The sequence below is a fragment of the Diabrotica undecimpunctata genome, chromosome 9, assembly GCF_040954645.1.
Source record: "Diabrotica undecimpunctata isolate CICGRU chromosome 9, icDiaUnde3, whole genome shotgun sequence".
In the NCBI taxonomy this organism is placed as follows: domain Eukaryota; kingdom Metazoa; phylum Arthropoda; class Insecta; order Coleoptera; family Chrysomelidae; genus Diabrotica; species Diabrotica undecimpunctata.
The window spans coordinates 116,390,451-116,410,654 of NC_092811.1; the positions used below are offsets into that span (position 1 = coordinate 116,390,451).

The following is a 20,204-nucleotide window of genomic DNA, read 5'->3' on the forward strand; positions in this document are numbered from 1 at the left end:
TACCTGTTGAAGGATCCTTCAGATTAGTAATTGCTTCTACCATATCCATCGCCATATCACAAACTCTTTCGGCATGATTACCTTCTTTTTCTGGCGCACCACTTACAACCATATAGGCATCGCCAATGGTTTCTACCTGAAAGTAGTATTATTATAAATATTGAATTATTAAGAAAGATATGCAAGATGAACAGGGGAACATCATCACAGATAAAAATCAAAAATATGCCTATGGACTAAATACATACAAGAACTCTTTGATGATGATAGGTCCGAACAACCTCCGTCCTACATATGTAATGACCACTTACCAATAACATTAGATGAAGTGAAAAAAAAGCAATATCACAAATAAAAGATGGCAAGGCGCCTGGACCTGACAATGCATATACTGAACTCATAAAGCTATTTAACATCGACGATACTCAACGACTGTACAAAAATATTCAATGACGTATATTAATTTAATTGAAGTAATACCAAGATCATGGCTGAAGTCAACGTTTATTGCTCTACCAAAGAAAACAAACTCCGTATCCTGCAATGATTTCCGGACCATCAGCTTAATGAGCCACATTTTAAAGTTATTTCTAAAAATTATACATTAAAGGATATATGAACTAAGCAAAGAAATAATCAGCTGTACACAGTTTAGTTTTTGGAACGCAGAGAGGCTCTCTTTAGCATACAAGTGCTATTTTAACGATGTAGAAATGTGAATTGCGATAGTTGAATGCTTCATTGATTACCATAAATCGTTCGATACAGTAAAACACAACAAGCTGATGAAGATATTAACGAATATTGGAATAAACATCTGTGATCTAAGAATTATTCGCAACCTTTACTGGAATTAGACATCGTCTATCCGTGCAGAGGCAGGAAAATCCGATGATATCAAACGTGAGGTCCGACAGGGATGTATACTATCACCCTTGCTATTCAACATATGCTTTAAGGAGATCTTTTAAGAAGTAGTATAGAATGTTGAAGCCGGAATTCGAATTAACGGAGAATTTATCGATAGCATCAGATACGCGGATGACAGATTTACTGACAGTTATGAAGTCCTCCAGGAGTTAATCACTAGAATCACAGAAGTGAGTCAGAGATATGGACTTTTACTGACCATTAGTTAAACAAAATATATGATGATCTCTAAGAAGGCACAGCAAATTGAAGGAATCAGTGTGGATGGTCAACCAATAGAAAAAATTAAAACATACACCTACCTTGGTACGAACGTCAATGAAAATTGGGGCCATTCCCTAGAAATAAAATGTAGAAGAGAGAAAGCAAGATCTGCATTTCAAAAAATGGCTAAACTATTAAAATGCCATGATTTATCAATACCCATAAAAATCAGGTTACTACGATGTTATATCTTTCCTATACTATTGTACGGAGTTCAGTCGTGGACTCTCACAATCGCTACCTGTAAGAAAATTGAGGCTTTCAAAATGTGGCTTTATCGTCGAATCCTGAAGATATCATATACCGACCACGTTACTAATCAGGACGTTTAATTAAGAATGCAAAAAAACAAAGATTTGTTAACCACAATAAAAACAGCCAAAATCAAATACCTCGGTCACATCATGAGGAACAGCGAAAAATATGGGTTGCTACATTAATTCTACAAGGCAAAGTAGAAGGAAAACGGTGACCAGGAAGGCGAAGGATTTCCTGGCTGAAAAACCATAAATATTGTCATATATACAAATTGTCATATGAAGGTCGCCAACATCCGAAAAGGATAGGCACTACAAGAAGAAGAAGAAAGGTACAAATTCTCTTATTACGTCCAATATTATTGTTTAAGGAGTAGGGTAGATGAATAAGATTTCTATATTTTATTAAGTTTAAAACTCTGGCGCTTTTCGATTTTTTAGTTTAGATAGATCAATATTGATGGACATATTATCAGAAGAAACTCACAGGCTGGGCTTGGACATGAACTTTGCCAAAACCAAAATTCTGGTATTCCACAAAAACCCCCATGAATAAGTTACACCTAACATACAAATAAATGGTATCACCCTTCAGAGTTCCCAAAGCTTCATATACCTGGGCAGAGAACTAAATAGTCAACTAGATCACTCAAAAGAAATAGAAGACGCATTGAAATAGCAAGATCTGGTTTCATGAATAGGCGTAAAATGCTTTGTAACCCCAAGCTACCAGTCTCAATAAGATTAAGAACACTAAAGTGTTATATGTGGTCTCTATTACTATATGGCTGTGAGACCTGGACATTAAAACAGTATGACGTCAACAAATTAAATTCATTTGAAATATGGATGTACCGCCGAATGCTAAGAATAAGCTGGACCAGCAGAACTACGAATGAAGAAGTACTGAGAGCAATGAACACACGCCCTCATCTGGTCAATACTATCAAAATTAGAAAGACGTCATCTAGGACACATAATGCGCCATAGGGAATTTGAGCAGCTGCAGGTAATATTAGAAGGCAAGATTGAAGGTAAAAGGGGCATAGGACGTAAGAAAAAATCTTGTCTACCAAACATCAGAGATTGGACCCACACAAAAGGAAATGAATTAATTCATCAAGCCCAGAACAGAGAGAAATTTGCCATATTGATCGCCAACCTCAACAGCGAAGGCACTTAGGAGGAGGAGAAGGAGTTTAGATAGCGTCGTTTTATTCATTTTGACTATTTCCAATTTATTAGTAGTTGTGTTTTCGGCATCCTCCAACTGTTATTCATTTTGATAGACTTTCAAAAAGTTTTTTGAAATGTCTTTCCCATTCATTTGTCGATATTTTGGTGAACTCTATATATATTTATTGACTGGTCTCTTTTCTCACTGCAGTTTCATACACTGATAGCTGATGAGTTACTCAATCCAGTCATCAACTGCCCAGATGGAGTGAGTTTAATGTATTTTTATAGATTTTGATGTGTAAGGGCTCTGTGATGCGGTTGATATTATGGTGGTATTTACATTGTTGTCAGATCTTCAATTTTTCTGAAAATCTAATGAACTTTCTTATTTTAAACAAAATACCCTGTATATTTTTTGCTAGTCTCTAACATTGGAAATTTCACAGCGACCAGTCAACTGAAGTGGTAAATTCTATTCGGTGCACACTAGTTCATTTCCGAGGTCAAAAAATCCTTTTAATTAAATACTAGTTCACTTCCATGGTTCAAATGATTAAGTATTTATCTATTAAGTTTCGTAAAATTAATTTCGGCAAAATTGGTACTGTGACTATTGTATTTTATATAGAAATTATACAAAATATTGGTTGTTTAATATACTAGTGCTAGTCAAAAGTCCGTTCCCCCCTCGTATCTTTTGAACGGTTATACTTATAATAGTGAAATTTAAAAGGAGGTAATAAACAGACGTAGGCTTCTTAACTAGTAATAAGAAGTGACGTAATAGTGACAGATGACGTTACAGCGCCACTGGAACAGATAATTTTAAATAGAACCTTATAGCAAGTGATGCCTCGTTTAAAAGGTATTAAAAGTACCCATTCTACCATACTAATTTTATTTGAGTTTAAGCTGATTTTCATGAATAAATTAAACAAATACTAAAATTGTAGTTTCGCATTTTATTATTAAATATTAAAAACTCCGCCTCTGGTTTCCTACTAATCCTACTAATTTTGTTTAGATTTAAGATAATTTTGTCGAATATATTAAATAAATACTAAAATTCTAGTTTGACATTTAATTAATAAAAATTCTAACGTCCGTCTTTGGTTATTTGCCAAAAAAGTTGACGTTTGTCAATTCTCTAGGTGTTTTTTACTTTGCAAAAGCGTTTATAGCTCAATATTTAGTTTCTGTTTCTGCTTAATTTAGTCAAGTTGTTTTTAGTTAGTTGTTCTTAGTTAATATTTAGTTTCATTATTGTTTAACGAGACGTTTAAATTTTTACAAAGGCAGAATGGTACGTACTGTAGCCGACAAAGTAGCAAACTGTGTTAATAATTGGTGAATGTGGAAATAATTTCCATGCAGCGCAACATCTTTTTAATGAGAGGTACTCCGATCGCCTACATCGAGAGCTTATTTGAGGAAGCTTTTTCAGAAGTTTAAACAGTACTTTTTCTCTCAATGGAAATGTTAACACACACAATGTGAAGTATTGGAGTGACACAAATTCTCAGGTCTTTTGTGAAACACATACTCAATTTCCAAAAAAAATAAATGTTTGGGCAGGTATTTTGGGAAACCACATAGTTAAGCCTGTGTTTTTTAATACAAACTTGGAAATAAAGTTCCAAAAAGATGGTGCTCCTGCAACCATTATGGTGCAGTAAGACTTTACCTAGATGACGAATATCGTGGTAGATGGATTGGACAACGAGGTACGACAGAATGGTCAGCTCGGTCACCGGAACTCATACCATTAGATTTTTTTCTGTGAGGATACTTGAAATCTAAAGTTTACGCTACAGCACCCGACAATATTGACATTTCGAGACAACGAATTGTTGAAAAATGTAGGGCAATTTCCGTCGACACATTTGAACGAGTACGGCAAGAGTTTAGAAATAGGATGCATTACTGTCAGAAAGTAGATACAGCAACTTCGTTGGCTTTACTGACTTACTTTATATACACTGTTTCTTTCTGTTAATTTGTCAAAAATGGAGTACATCCCGTTGAGCATTGATACTACTTCCATAGGAGTAATTCTGCTACATATTTCAGTAAATGTCACGACATCTGAGAAAAGTATCGAAACACTGTCGAACATCTAAAATAAAAGTATAAAATTAAATAAGTAAGTGCTAGTAAGTAAGTACTAAAAGTCACCAATGTTATTTCCTATTATATTTTACTTCCTTTATTATTAATTTATATTGCTCAAAGAAAAATCTTACCTCACATGTATCTATAGGATTCTCCCCTTTCCGTAACCGATCAGCTACTTGTTTGGGAATCATCTGATATAACAATTCATCCGTTCTTGTCATTTCTTCGTCCAATTTCCGCATTGACTCCTCTAATTTCTTACTTTTTAATTGTTCTTGATCTAACGCTAACTTAAGTTCTACTGACTGTTGAGTACCAGCTAACATCAGGTCCCTAAACAGAAAAGTACACGTGCATGAAGCTAACATTTCGTAAATAATTATAATAATGTATTGTAACGATAAAAAATCTTAACGATAATAATATTTCGATTTATGTATATCCCAGTGCCAGTGTTCTAGCAGTTTCACACTTTCGAAAACTTTATTGACAGTAGAAGTTTACTTTAGAAAAAAAGCATGCATATAGCGTTAGGTTTATTGTTTAAAATGATTCGCAATAAGACATTTCAGGCACCTTGTAACCACTAGTGATATAATTGCAAACAAACTGAGTTCCGCTCCAGATGTGAAACAAATGTTCCATGTCTTTAACGTCTGTTGTATATCTAGAGCGGAATATAGCCAAAAAAACTCTGTTAATAAAATATAAAAGTGCACAGAATACAACAAGTCTTTTTTCTTATATTTGTAGACTACGAAAGTCATTTGATATCATACAAAACACGTATAGCTTGTATTTGACTCCATGAAGACAATAAGACTTTATAAAATTAGACAGGGTGATACTACCTCTCAGAAATTATTTACAGCTGTTTTTGAATATATATTCAAACGAATGGAAAGGATTGATTATATGGGAATTAATATAAATGAAGAGAATCTGAACCACCTAAGATATGCCGATGACATCGTTTTAATATCTGATAGAGTTGGTGTTTAAAAAAATGTTGAAAACTTGGCCCCCACAACAATTGGTCATAAAATTAACAACTGAAATAGCAAATTTATAATTAGCCTTGTAGTATATATATACAATAGCACTAAAGGCCTTAGAGCCCCATGGCTTAAAAAGTTTGTTCTTTCTTCATTTTCGATTTTCTTTATGTACTGAGATCTTCTTTGGCTCGATATGTGATTTTTCTCCATTCCTTCTTTTTCTTCATTTTTCTTTTCTGCTCTTCTAGTCCAATTTTTTCCATATCTTTTTCTACCTCTTGATTCCATCTATTTTTTGGCCTTCCTTTTCTCTTTTTTGAAGCTATTTAGTACCCTTTTTGGAGTCCTCGTTTTCGTCATCCTTTCTAGGTGAACTCGCCATCTTAGTCTCTGTGACTTTATGACATCCTGTGACTCCTATTATATTAGGTTGATTATATAATTCCTTTAACTCATTATTTGATCTTCTTATCCATAAACCGCCCCTTATTATTCCTCCATATATCTTCCTCAGATTTTCCTTTCCCATATCTCCAGTAAATTTGGTTAATTTTTTGTCATTGTCCATGTCTCACTGCAGTATGTTACTATTGGTTGTATAGTTGTTTTGTATAACTGTATTTTTGCCTTTCTTGACTTGCTTTACAACATTCCACTAAGAGCATATACACTTCTATTGCCTGCCATTAATCTAGCTGGTATTTCTTCTTTATTATTAGATAATGTTAGATTTACGTGGTATTATTGCACCTAGGTATGTAAATCTTCCTACCATTTTGAAGTCGCATGATGATCCTTCTTCTACTTCTACTTTAAACTTTTGTCCATCCCTGAACTGATCATCTGTCCACTGCATACATTTTGTTTTAGTTTCATTTATGTAAAGTCCCACTTTCTTTGCTGCTTTTACTATTCTCTGTACTATCTCCTGCAGCTCTTTTTTTCCTCTTGCCAGGAACACTACATCATCCGTACATGCCAAAACTTGGTGTCTTTTATGATATAGGAGTATCTTCTATATTGATTTTCGCTTCTCGCATTATTTTTTGTAGGCATAAATTGAAGAGTAATGATGACAAAGGATCGCCCTGCCTTAATCCTTCGTTTACTATAAATTTGTCCGATGCATGATTGTTTACTTTGACCCTGTTTTCTGTATTCCCTAACGTAAGATGTATCATGTTACGCAACTTTCTGCTAACTCTCAGTTCCTCAAGGTCACTTTTAATTCCTTCCTCTTTATTCTATCGTATGCTTGCTGGAAGTCGATGAATAGCGCTATCGTTTTAGTAAGTTGTGTTCATAGCTTTCTACTTGTAATTTTCTGATTACAATTACTTGGTCCGTTGTGCTTATCCCTCGTCTAAATCCGCACTGATATTCGCCTATTATATTTTCAACCTCTTTTTCTAGCTTATCTTGTATGGATTTTGATAGGATTTTATATACGGTATTTAGTAACGCTACTCCTCTGTAATTACTGCATTCTGTTTTGCCTCCTTTTTTGTGTAATGGGCAAATAATTGCTTCCTTCCAATCTTCTGGTATTCGTTCTTTTATCCATATCGCCTTTATGATCTTGTATATACAATCATTTAGCAGTTTTCCACCATATTTCATCATCTCTGCTGTTATGTTATCGCTTCTAGGGCATTTGTTGCTTTTCAGATTTTTTATGATTTCCTCGATTTGTTCTTTCCTGGGTGAATTATCTTCTATGTCTTCTAAGTGTTACATTCTTGCTTCTGCTTTCATATATTCTCTTTGATTTGACTTATTATTGCCATTTAGTAATTCATCAACATACTCTTTCCATCTTTGGACTATTTCTGCTTCACCGTTTATATTATTTCCTGCTTTGTTTTTAACGAATATGGGTTTTTGTTGGAAACCTCTTTTTTCATTTCTAGCGCCTTGATATAGATTTTTTATTTCTTTATTTCTGTAATTCTCTTCTATTTCTTTTAGCTTATTTTCTATGTGTTTTCTTTTCTCTCAGCACCCTCTTTACTTTTTGTCTTTGCTTCATATATCTATTCTTTGTCTCTGTTGTTTCTTTCGTGATCATTTCCATCCTTAATGATTTTCTTAGTTCTATTTCTTTTTGGCACTCTATATCGAACCAGTCTTTCCTCTTTTTATTCTCTTGTTTATTACATTCTTTTGCTGCTTTGTTCATTACTTGCTTTATGTTTTACCATTTTTTCTCAGTTTTCTCTTCTATTTGTATCTTTTTTAGTTCTCTTTCCATTGTTTTCTCGTACATTTCTTGCTCAGCCTTGTAGTAAACAATAAAATTCAAATTGAAGGTGATAGCGTTGACCAAGTAACAGCTTACAAATATTTGGGATACGAGATTCGCTCAGGCCGAGACAATCTGACAATTAAAAAAGTTTTTAACCAATGTGTTCTACTTTACTCATTTTTGCATAAGGTGAAGAAGCACTAACTCTGATGAACAAAACAATAAACAAAATTAGAGTTATGCAACACGCGAAGGGAAGATTATTGAGCATTACCGTCAGAGATAAAGTACGAATACCTACATCTAAAAAGAAGAACAGGAGTTACGGATGCAATCGATAGAATATACATGGCCAAATGGAGTTGAGCCGGAAATGTTGTTAGCTGGTTTATGGTTAATGTCATTAAACAGTTTTCGTCATCGTGTGTAGGACAGCAGATTGTCACATCGCACTATTACCCGCATACCATCGCTGAAAATTATTTATATACAGTTTCGAACGTAGAAAGGAATTCAGATCAGAAATTATTTAGGAACAAGTGTTCCTAAATACATTAATTGACCTAAAACCTCATTCAGGGGATAAAAATAGGAACTAAGTATTTGAAATATTATTGTGCGGTTACAGTTTTTCAACTAACCTGCTAAAATCGTGCATCGAGAGATCATTTATATACAGGCCAGAATGTATTAAGGAATTCAAATCTGGCATTACAGGAGTTCCTAAATACATCATCATTTTCCAGTTGTCCATGTATATCATCTGTCCTAAAAAAATTGAATTTTATTTACTAATACTATTAAGTCGATTACACAATCTATAAAATACAAAATACATTGGCATTAGATTTATTTTGTTATAATAATAAATATAATATTGTGCCAATGAATACATTGGCCTCCTAATCAACGGGTACGGAAAATAATACAATGGAAGACCAGGTTTCTGGTCGAAATAGTAAGACTGCCAATCAAGGAGTCTTATTATTACTTGTTCATGCATTTAGGTATAAAAGATAAACTGGAGAAGGAAATAATACATTCAGACACTTTTTGGCGATGATAGACCTTGTTCTCCACCATCCATGGATGATCGAATAAATAAAAAAGGCCCAAAAATATCAAAACAAGAAGTTATTTATGCAGTTAAAGCTCAGAAGAACGGAAAAGCCACCGGTACAGACAATATGTCGAAATACTTAAATTAATTGCAGAAAACGAAAGTAAAAGCTTCCACGAATTTACAAGAAATGTGAGTTTCAGATGAGTGATACTCAAGTTGGATTTCGAAATGGATCAAATGATTGTTGAAAAAAAGCAATGGGCAAAAGATCAGTTGAAAGACGCCAAAACTCATGACTGAAAGACCAGAGGAGATGGTTTGACCTCTCATCCACAGAAATCTTTCATACAGCAGTTTGCAAAGCTGCAATTGCCATTTGGATCGCCAACCTTCGAAAGGAGAGAATTGTCATTACAATTAATTGTAGAATAAAAATATTTCAGTTAAAGTATAAAACTGCATAAATATTAACATTACTACAAATTAAATCACACCAACCTACTCTATTTTACCTTTTAATCTTAGATTTTTGTCTTCGGATACTTCCATTTCATCACTAAGTAGCAACTCGTGGCCTCTTCGTCCTGATGGTTTATCATTCAAGATAGGCTCAACGGTCACTAGTTCAAAAATATTGTTCGTCCTATTGAGTATCTAAAATTATTAATCAGAATTCAATTAATCTGAAATACTTAGGAATTTCTACCATTTCCGGTTTTACCGGATGTTTGTAAACGGCAAGATTCTTGAAAACAAAAAAAATATGATGCTTTTAGTTTTGTGCGATAACCAAAATTGCACTACGTTGCTCTATGCGTTGCACATTTTAAATCTAGCTACATATCTATACGCCGTTTTCTATGCATATTAGGAATTAGGGCTTCTATCTTTTGTCTTCATTTGTCACTGTTTTCTGTTTCTTTTTCATATTAGACCTTCAGTTTGTATATTCTCACCTGTCTATTTCACTTTCAATTGACTTTATTAGCGTTTAACCTCCATGTTAACTCCCACGCCAACCTTATCCCAAACCACGGCACCATAGACGACCACCACCACCATAAAAGAACCGTCCTCTATTCCCAGTAGCAGTAATGCATTGGATAGTGGTCAGTATAGTAGTGTCTGGGGGCTCAGGAGACTGAGACCTCGGAAGCCCTGAAGAAAACATCGAAGAGGAGATCGAAAGCTCGGCGAATGATAATCGACGCGGTTCAACCCGGAAGACTGTTGAGTTTAATATAAATTCCTGTAATATTATTAATCTTAGCTCTAAGTTCAATTGTAACAACTGCGCAAACCTTTCGGGGAACTGTAGAGAACGACGTCTGTTCGCTAAATGCAATGCTCTAAATGCAATGCTCTGAGAATGCAGGCTCTGAAGTAATTGGAAACTGACCTAGATTTCATCGAAACATCATCTTCAGCGATGAGACCCATTTTTGGATGAATAGTTAGATCAACAAACAAAATTGGTGAGTTTTGGACGATACGAATCCAAATAAAATCCAAGAATTTCTTTGAAAAAGACGTTGGTTAAACCATGACCGTTAATGACGAGTGCTGTAAATCGATTATTACCAACTTCTTACCTCTTGAATTGAATGATATGGATACCAATAACATGTCGCTTACGGTAACAGAACAGCACTAAGAGCAATACAGCTCATGTCTATTGGAATATAAACTATTTAAGGACATAGTCATCTCACGTGAAGATGATGTGAACTGGCTACCGAGACCGTGCAATTTGACCCCATTGGATACTTTGTTATGGGGTTTGTCTTGTTCTATGATTTTATCTTGTTCTTACAAAGATACAATTTTATGCGAATTAGCCACAAACGACAGTGGTCCTCAAAGCCAACATAACCCTGCCATCCGTTATGCGAATTAGTAACAAACGACAGTGATCCTCAAAGCCAACATAACCCTGCCGTCCGTTAAATTCAGCCTGATTTATGCACTGAAAATTGGACATTTCGGATGCACGTCAGCTAGCAAAGTAGAAACGTACACTTGAACGATGAAAATTTCAATGATATCTCACACACACTTTATTTTATTTAAATTTAAATATAGATAGCGCTTAATTAAATACCCTACTTACCGAGCCAAATTTAAAAGCAATCAAAGGCCTTACGAGATCAAACCAGTTGGTTATTTTTTTCCCTACTAAATCTGGGATGATCACCATCAAAGAATTTCCTATACTTCTTACTATCATGTCTGATCTAAAAAAAAAAAAAAATAGTAAGTAACATTATAACATGCGCAGTTAAGACGAAAAATTAAAAAAAAATCGAGATGTGGCACTCCGGGAGTAACCGAGGAGGAGAAGTATAACTTGCTTGTGTTTCATTGTAATAATTATTATAAAATTACTCAATTAAAATTAAAGAAAAGTCAATACAAAACAAAATAGATAATCTTAGTATTGTGTTATATTCATAAAAATGTATTTAAAAACATATTTTTATCTTAATATAAAAATTTTAATTCATGTTATAATAATATTCATATCTACCCTATTGAATTACATTTTACACAGATGTATAAGAGCGCAGTGTATTATAATGTATATACCTATAGGCATACAACATTGTCTACCTATACTTGTACCTATAGGTATACAACATGTATGTACAAGAGGTCATTGAACCAAGAGGAGGAAGAAATGGGCCACCAATCACCAAAGACGAAATTAAGAAAGCTCTAAAACGTATAAAAAATGAGAAGGTCGTGGGACCAGATGAAATACCTACAGAAATCTTAAGAATATTAACAAAAAATCATATGGGCACACTAATAGAATTATTTAATGACATATATTATACAGGAGAGATTCCGTAAGAATGGTTAATATCAATATTTATTCCAATACTGAAAAAAACCAAACGCAATGAAGTGTGAAGAGTACAGGACAATTAGCTTGATGAATCATATTCTAAAAGTGTTCTTACGAGTGATACATGAACGTATCTATAAAAAGCTAGATGATAGAATAGCTAAAAACTAATTGGGATTCAGAAAAGGTTTTGACCAGAGAAGCATGTACAAACACTAATCGAACGATGTCGAGATGTCAATTGCGACGTATTCGTATTTCTAGTCGACTTCAAAAAAGCTTTCGACAAAGTACAACACCGAAGAATGGCAAAAATACTGCAGAACACAGAATTAGATGACGAAGACGTGAGAATCATTGCCAATCTATACCGATATCAGAAAGCCATAATACGAATGGACCAACAAAAATCGAAAGAAATACCTATAAATCGTGGAGTAAGACAAGGGTCTGTGCTTTCCCCTTTACTTTTTAATATGTATTTAGAAGAATTGTTTAAAGAGGCATTAGAAGACGTAAATGAAGGCATATTTATTAACGGAGCACTTCTGCATAATCTTAGATACGCAGATGAAACAATACTCCTTGCGGACAGCAGAGAAGAACTACAGATCTTCGTTGATCGCCAAGGGTCGTTTGTTCGTCAGGGTCTTCTTACGATATCGTAACGGAATAATTACCTGAGATAAGTAATTGATACAGTTCTTATTTTTTCTTCAACTCAGGTTAACGAACTGTAGACAATTACGTGTAAGATGTTAAGATTGTGTGAAATTGTATGATTATATTGGCCTTTCCAGCATGTAAAGCTATTATCTTGCCAAATCATATTAAAAATTGTATCTCTTGACATTTTACACAAACTGCAGAAGTTTTAACCGATAAAAATTGTTTGCGCCGTAATTTCTTTACAAGTCGACTAAAAAGAAATGTAATGCAAAAGTAGTCTTTAATTTAAAAATTGCTCAGTTCAATAATTTTGTCAATATGTATATAAATTTTTTTGTTAAGAAAACTTACCCAAAAACTATACAAAATGGAAAAATTTCAAATAATACTGAAGCACTAATCGGTAGGTGTTTCTCCTCTCTAGTCATTGCCAGTGATGCTAAAGTAAACGCCCTATTGTCAAATGTCAACTGAAATGTTACGTGCACCATATCAAATAATAGTTCTTCTCTTACTAACTCTATCTTCATTTCTTTATGGTAAAAGTGTCTAGCTACCTAAAATCAAAAAACATTAAAATTTATTTCTAAAAGACTGGTCTTCCCTTACACTATACATACATATACATATATATATATATATATATATATATATATATATATATATATTGTAACGAAATAGCCCATCTCCAATACGTCATAATTATTAGAAAGATGAATCTAGAAAACGTAAGAATCGACATGTCAATACCGCCCGTCTTCGATGGTTCTTTCGATGAGATGAATTAGAGGTGGGACAACGCAAGAATATTCTCGAACCTAGTAACTGTAGTATATATAGGTAACAATTTTAGAAGTAGAGTTAGTTGTTAAGATACTACCGAACTGTAAAGTTATAAATAAATGTATGTATATAAATTCGAACCGCTCGTTTTATTTAATCACGCTACAGTTGGTATCACGGTGTAAGGATAATTAATTTATTTAAAAATAAATTCAGCAGTGACTTTTGAAAAAGACTTTTGAACATTTTAAAAAAGTACGCGTGCCTGACCAAAGATGCTGCTAGTACAACTCTCAGTAAAACAGTTGCGTGAGCAGCTAGAAGAACGCGATGCAGATTGCAGCGGGTTCAAGAAGATCCTCCAAGAACGACTGAAGAATGTTCTTAACAAGAATGGAGATGACCCAGAGACATTCCATTTTCAGTCAGCAGAAGAAGCAGTTTTAATGAAGATCAAAGAGAGTTTCAGAAAAAATGATAAGAAATTTGAAAACGTCTCTCAAATGATAGAAGAATCTTCTAAAAGAGATGATAATAAATTAGAGAATGTTCCCAAAAGATTCGATGAAACATTCGAAAATGTATTTAGAAGATTCGACGAGACTTCACAAATAATTAAAGAAATATGTATTCAAAACAATGAGAAATTTGAAGAAGTCTCAAGAAAATTCGATAAGATACAGAAAAATGTAAACGACAAGATAGGAGACGTAGAAGAGAAGATCGACCAATTAGAGACCATGATAACTAACACGAAAGGGCTACCACCAGTTAATACAGTAGCCTTAGATCCGGCAGTGAAAGAAGAATCACCGAGAGACGAAATGACACATCATATGAGATTCAAATTGCCACCATTTGATGGAAAGTCCTCTTGGTTCATATACCTTAGACAATTTGAAGCTATTGCGACAGCCAATCATTGGACAGAACAAGAAAAAGCTGTTTCCTTGACTGCTGCTTTACGAGGTGATGCTGCGGATATCCTAAGATCAATTCTTAAGGGTCAAGAAAAATGTTACCAGACATTGTTCACTCGACTAGATAAACGTTACGGAGATGCCCATCTACAATAAGTCTACAAAGTACAAATAACAAGTAGAATCCAACGAGCAAGTGAGAGTTTGCAAGAATTTGAAGCAAATATTGCTCGTATAGCGCTGTTGGCCTATCCAGAGGCACCAGACAACATTTTGCAAGGAATTGCTGTAGATGCCTTCGTCAATGGGTTAAGAGACATTGAACTACAGAAAGCTTTACTACTAGCAAGACCGAAAGTTTTAGATGAAGCGCTCGCTATTGCCTTAGAACATGAAATAGCTAGTCAAGCTTCACGGAGCTATCGAGTACGAACCTCTGAAGAGAGCGACGAACAAAACGAGAAACGTCTGGAGGATATCGTACGGAAAGTAGTTCGTGACATGATGCCGAAGAGACGTGAACGGTAACGACGTAGGTCACATTCGTCGTAAATTGCAAGAAAATAATACAACAGTCAGAAAGCTAGAACAAATCGAACACAGGGCTGGAAAAAGTCATTCAAATGCTGATGCTCAGTCAAGACGGCCATACAGTGCAAATCATAATCGTTGTCTTGAATTAGAAGAACGACTTTGCCCCGTGAGACCAACCGCCGTCATTAATGATCAATGGCAGCCTCAACAGCTACAAGACGCTCAAGCAGATGATCCATGTATAAAAAGAGTATTGGATTGGATGCGTCGAAGTGAAAGACCTTCTTGGCAAGACATTAGTGCATGTAGTCCAGAAGTCAAGTATTACTGGAGCCAATGGAATTGCCTAGTGCTGAAAGATGATCTTCTGTATAGAACCTTTGAGAACGATGATGGTACAGAAACTAAGCTTCAGTTGATTGTACCTAAAAGTAAAGTGTCAGAAGTTTTGCGTCAGTTGCATGACGGTGCATCAGGTGGACACTTTGGTATTACGAAGACTCTGCAAAAGGTTCGAGAACGGTTCTATTGGGTGAACTGTAAAGATGATGTAAGAAGATGGTGCCGGAAATGTGAACTGTGTGCAACCAGTAATGGTCCAGTTGGTAAAAAGAGGGCACCCATGAAACAGTACAATGTTGGTAGTCCTATGGAAAAAGTAGCAATCGACATTGCAGGTCCACTTCCAGAGACGAATGATGGAAATAAAAATATCCTGGTAGCCATGGATTATTTTACGAAATAAACTGAGGCCTATGCGATACCAAATCAAGAAGCTGCTACCGTTGCAGAGGTACTTGTTAAAGAATTCTTTAGCCGATTTGGTGTTCCGTTGGAGATCCACTCAGACCAAGGGCGATACTTCGAGTCAAACCTTTTCCAAAACGTTGGTAAATTGAATAGTGTCAATAAGACCAGAACGACACCCCTGCATCCTCAATCAGATGGAATGGTCGAGAGAATGAACCGAACAATGGGTAAACACCTGTCCAAAGTTGTATCAGAACATCAAAGAGATTGGGACCAGCACATTAATTTATTCCTAATGGCCTACCGCTCGGCCGTGAATGAAACTACAGGTCAGACTGCAACCTGCCTCATGTAAGGTCGTGAAGTTCGTTTACCCTGCGACCTAGAGTTTGGCTGCAGACCTTCCGAAGAGCATGTTGCAAGCAAAGATTATGTCGACCGCCTGAAGTTAAGAATGAACAACATTCATGAACTTGCCCGACAACACATTCGGGCCAGTGACAGAATGAAAGATTAATACGATTCTCGATGCAAGAATGAAAGCTATGAAGTAGGTGATCTTGTTTGGCTTTATAATCCACAACGTCGTCGAGGCTTGTCTCCCAAACTGCAGAGACAATGGGAAGGTCCGTATGAAATTAAAAAGAAAATAAATGACGTAATATACCGAATTAAGAAGTTGCCGAAAGGTAAACCAAAAGTAGTTCACATAAATCGTCTTGCACCATATGCTGGCTCAAATGAAACAGAAGAAGCACGAACCCTTCAACATGAGATCAAAGATGACCGGCGACCAAGCTTTAATGAATTTATGTCAAATTACGCAGAGAGAAAGAGTGCTAGATTCGGCGTGACCACAGAAGTTCAGCAGGATCTTTTTAGTGTTTCGCATAACGTCTCTCTAGCCCACTGTGTTGCCCAAGATCTTAAGATGACTAAAGGAATCTCATCCGTATTTTATAAGAAATTCGGTCGTTTGGACGAGTTAAAAAACCAGCAGCCTAAACAGATTACATCATCCAGTCAACATCTAGTCAGATCTCCAAAAAGTAAATAATACCTTTGCCGACAAATTGATGGAAGACCGAGCCAATTGGAAAGAAGTTATACAGTTACCCAAGATGAACCCTGAGTTGCAGGGCTACATGATGATGCCAATGATTAATTGTATGGTGTTGGATCTGCGAGATGATTGATTTGTAATTGATGATGATTGAATGATGATTAATTTGAAAAAAGGATTTGTGTGACCTATGCAAAATACATAAAAACAGCAATGAACAAGAGAGAAATGAAAATGAATGATTTAATTGAGGACCATTTAAAGAACGAAATGCTTGCAAGAGGAACAAAAGAAAAATCAAAGAAGAGATGTGAAAATGATGATACTTATTTTGCAGCAGTTTTTGATATGCAACAAGTTTTTCAAACGTCCCATCTAGATGTATCTCAGTTGTATTATCGTGAGGGACAAAATCTCAACGAAATGCTGTCGTAATGTATAAAGATCTGGCTGCTAAACATAAAGTTAAAATTTCCCACTTTTTCTTGGAAAAGGGATATACTCTAAACGAAGGTGATAGTATACATCGTAATGTTGAGAGGGCTTCAAAAATGTTGCTATATACGTGCCAATGGTACCCTATTGCACGTAGAGCATGTAGAAAGATTCCATACAATGTTACTGAAATTGATGAATTTTACGATTTTGTTGAATTCAGAAAGCATACTTGTAAACAAAATGGACAAAAATAAAAATGAACAAAAGGTCAAGTGGCAGAAGGTACGTGCCATAATGGTTGAGTCCGATCACCCCAATGCTGTTTTTATAGAATACAGTTATGATGATGTGAATTTTATCAGAATTAATACTGAGCGTAGGAGAAGATGAAAAACTTAGTATATAATGACCTTCTAATGATGGATGCTGAAAGTTTACCTATTAGTACAAAGAAATTAGAAGACTTGAAATATCTATGTAAATGATTGGTCACTCCGACCATGTACCATGACTTCTATTTGAATTTAAAGTCATAAGCGAACTTAATTTAAAAAATCACTGTTTTTATAATTTATTTTGTAACCAGTGATATATTATTAAAATATTTTTTGTTCAAATAATTCTATTCGAACATGTAAAACTATTTATAAATATTTTTAATTTAGTATTTAACTCCACTTTTGACAAAAATGCACCCACTCTATAAATGTCATAAATGTCAAACGATTGTAAAAATAATTTGTCAACAGTTTTTAGAATTATAGTTTTTTTTGCGCTTTTTAAATCTCTTTAACTCTTACAAAAAAGACTTCCCGAAAAATCAGGCACCCCGCTTACCCTCAGAGCGAATTTAGACGTGGATGAAGCAACATCTCTGTTTAGCAGAAGTCCCTAAAAATCCGTCAAGGATTTAATCCTCAAAAGGAGGGCGACAAATTCAATGAGGGCGATTTACTCGCTGAAATCGAGACTGACAAGGCGACCATGGGTTCCGAAACTCCGGAGGAAGGTTATCTAGCCAAAATTATCATACCAGCTGGGACCAAGGATGTTCCTATAGGCAAACTGGTGTATATTATAGTCGAAAACAGGTAGACAGTGCTCTCCAAATCGGTCAACGATTTGTCCCGCTGTTGGTATAAGAGCAATCAATTATAATCACACATTGTGATATATATTATACATATTGATTAAAATACAGTAGTGCCCGTTTTTGTATACACTAGAAGTGTTTAAAGGTATTTTTCGCATGGTTCTCTGGGTGGTCTTTGACAAATGGTTACCACATCTCCGCAGCTCTTGATCCAGGATCTTCGTGATTACGACTTGGATAGACAATAGTGCACTTACACTTTCGAAAGGCTTGTTTACTAGTAAGTAGTATTTAGTAGTAGGAATTTTGTTTAGTTCTTTATGTATTTGTACTGATTTTATTTATGCTATTTGTTTTTCTCTCCTTTTCTCTTTAATAAACCGTTTTGTACCTTTGGATAGCTTTTTGAACCGTTAGTGTTTAAGACATTCTTATATTAAGTACAGGTAAGAGCTCTCATATTTTGTAACCAGCAATATATGTTTTACTCTATCTCATTTTAGGACATTCTTCATGTTTGTTCTATTGTGTAGATACTAATTTTATCTACATTTTTATTTTTATGAACAGTAGTAATTTATTGAATCATTCCTTCATTTTAAGTGCAATTTATAGTCCTCCTAGACATAATATTAAAAAAGATCAATATATTGATTTTATGAAAAGTTTAGGCAATAGATATATCATTGGGGGTAATTTCAATGCGAAACACATTCAATGGGGGTCTAGGCTTACAACTACTAAAGGAAAAGAACTATTAGCAGCTGTCAAAGATCAGAAAGGAGATGTAATATCTACAGGGAAGCCAACTTATTGTCCAACTGATAGGAATAAAATACCAGATTTAATAGATTTCTTCATAATTAAAAATATCTCATCCAATTACTTGGACATTTGTGAAGGATGGGATATGAACTCCGATCATTCACCCATAATTCTAACCATGAGTGGTATGATTATTAGAAAAGAGAACAACCCAACCTTAACTAATAAGCTCACAGACTGGGAAAGTTTTAAAGTAACTCTTGAAGAAAAGATCGTTTTAGCCGTGCCACTAAAGACAATTGAACAGATAGATCAAGAATTAGATTTATTTGTCAAATATATTCAAGATTCAGCATGGGATTGCACTCCCATACTGAAAACAAAAGTTAAAGGGAACAACTACCCTAAAGAAATTCGTGAATTAATAAAAGAAAAAAGAAAACTAAGAAGAAAATGGCAGCAAACGAGAGCCCCTCGAGACAAAACTAACCTAAACAATGCCAGCCAGCAACTTAAAAGGGAAATCCAGAAAATTAAGAATGAATCTATTAAATCTTATCTGGAAGAGTTAACAAACGACAGCAGCACAGAGTATTCGCTTTGGAAAGCTACAAAAAGAATTAAAAGGCCAATATTACATTCTCCTCCAATAAAACTGGAAGACGGTAGTTGGGCCAGAAATAATCAGCAGAAGGCAGAGAGATTTGCCACTCATCTAGAGAACACATTTAAGTTGCAAGATGATCAAGACGATGACCAGGATTGGCCTGAACCAAAGCAAACAGATGAGAATATCAAGCCAACTTCCCCAAAAGAAGTAGCTGAGTTAATTAAAGAACAAATCGACCCAAATAAAGCACCAGGTTATGACCTCATCACCGGATGACTGCTAAAAAATCTACCAAGAAAAGCTATCGTAAAATTAAAAAATTTAATAAATGCTGCCTTTAGACTACAATATGTTCCAGATTTATGGAAGATAGCTGAGGTGATCATGATACCAAAGCCTGGGAAACCCCCCAATGAGGTGACATCATATAGACCAATATCACTCCTACCTGTGATGTCCAAGGTGTTTGAAAAACTCCTCCTGCGAAGAATCCTACCAATAATTAAAGAAAAGAAAATAATTCCAGATCATCAATTTGGATTTAGAAATAAGCATTCGACAATTGACCAGGTGCATAGAATAACTGCTATAATTGAAAGATCATTAGAGAAAAGTCTGTTCTGCAACCTTCCTAGATGTGGCACAGGCGTTTGATAAAGTCTGGCATAAGGGTTTGATAC

General features: G+C 35.0%; 1 protein-coding gene across 1 annotated transcript in view; it reads right to left on the bottom strand.

Moving 5' to 3' along the window:
- Gyc88E (Guanylyl cyclase at 88E) overlaps positions 1-20,204 on the bottom strand; it is a 97,993-nt gene that overhangs the window by 13,369 nt on the left and 64,420 nt on the right. Inside the window, exons 4-10 of the mRNA XM_072544063.1 lie at positions 12,920-13,125; positions 11,162-11,285; positions 9,564-9,705; positions 8,630-8,756; positions 4,874-5,078; positions 4,600-4,746; positions 4-136 (exon numbers count right to left, since the gene is read on the bottom strand). Coding sequence (XP_072400164.1) covers positions 4-136; positions 4,600-4,746; positions 4,874-5,078; positions 8,630-8,756; positions 9,564-9,705; positions 11,162-11,285; positions 12,920-13,125 — 1,084 coding nt within the window. The remainder of the gene's footprint in view (positions 1-3; positions 137-4,599; positions 4,747-4,873; positions 5,079-8,629; positions 8,757-9,563; positions 9,706-11,161; positions 11,286-12,919; positions 13,126-20,204) is intronic.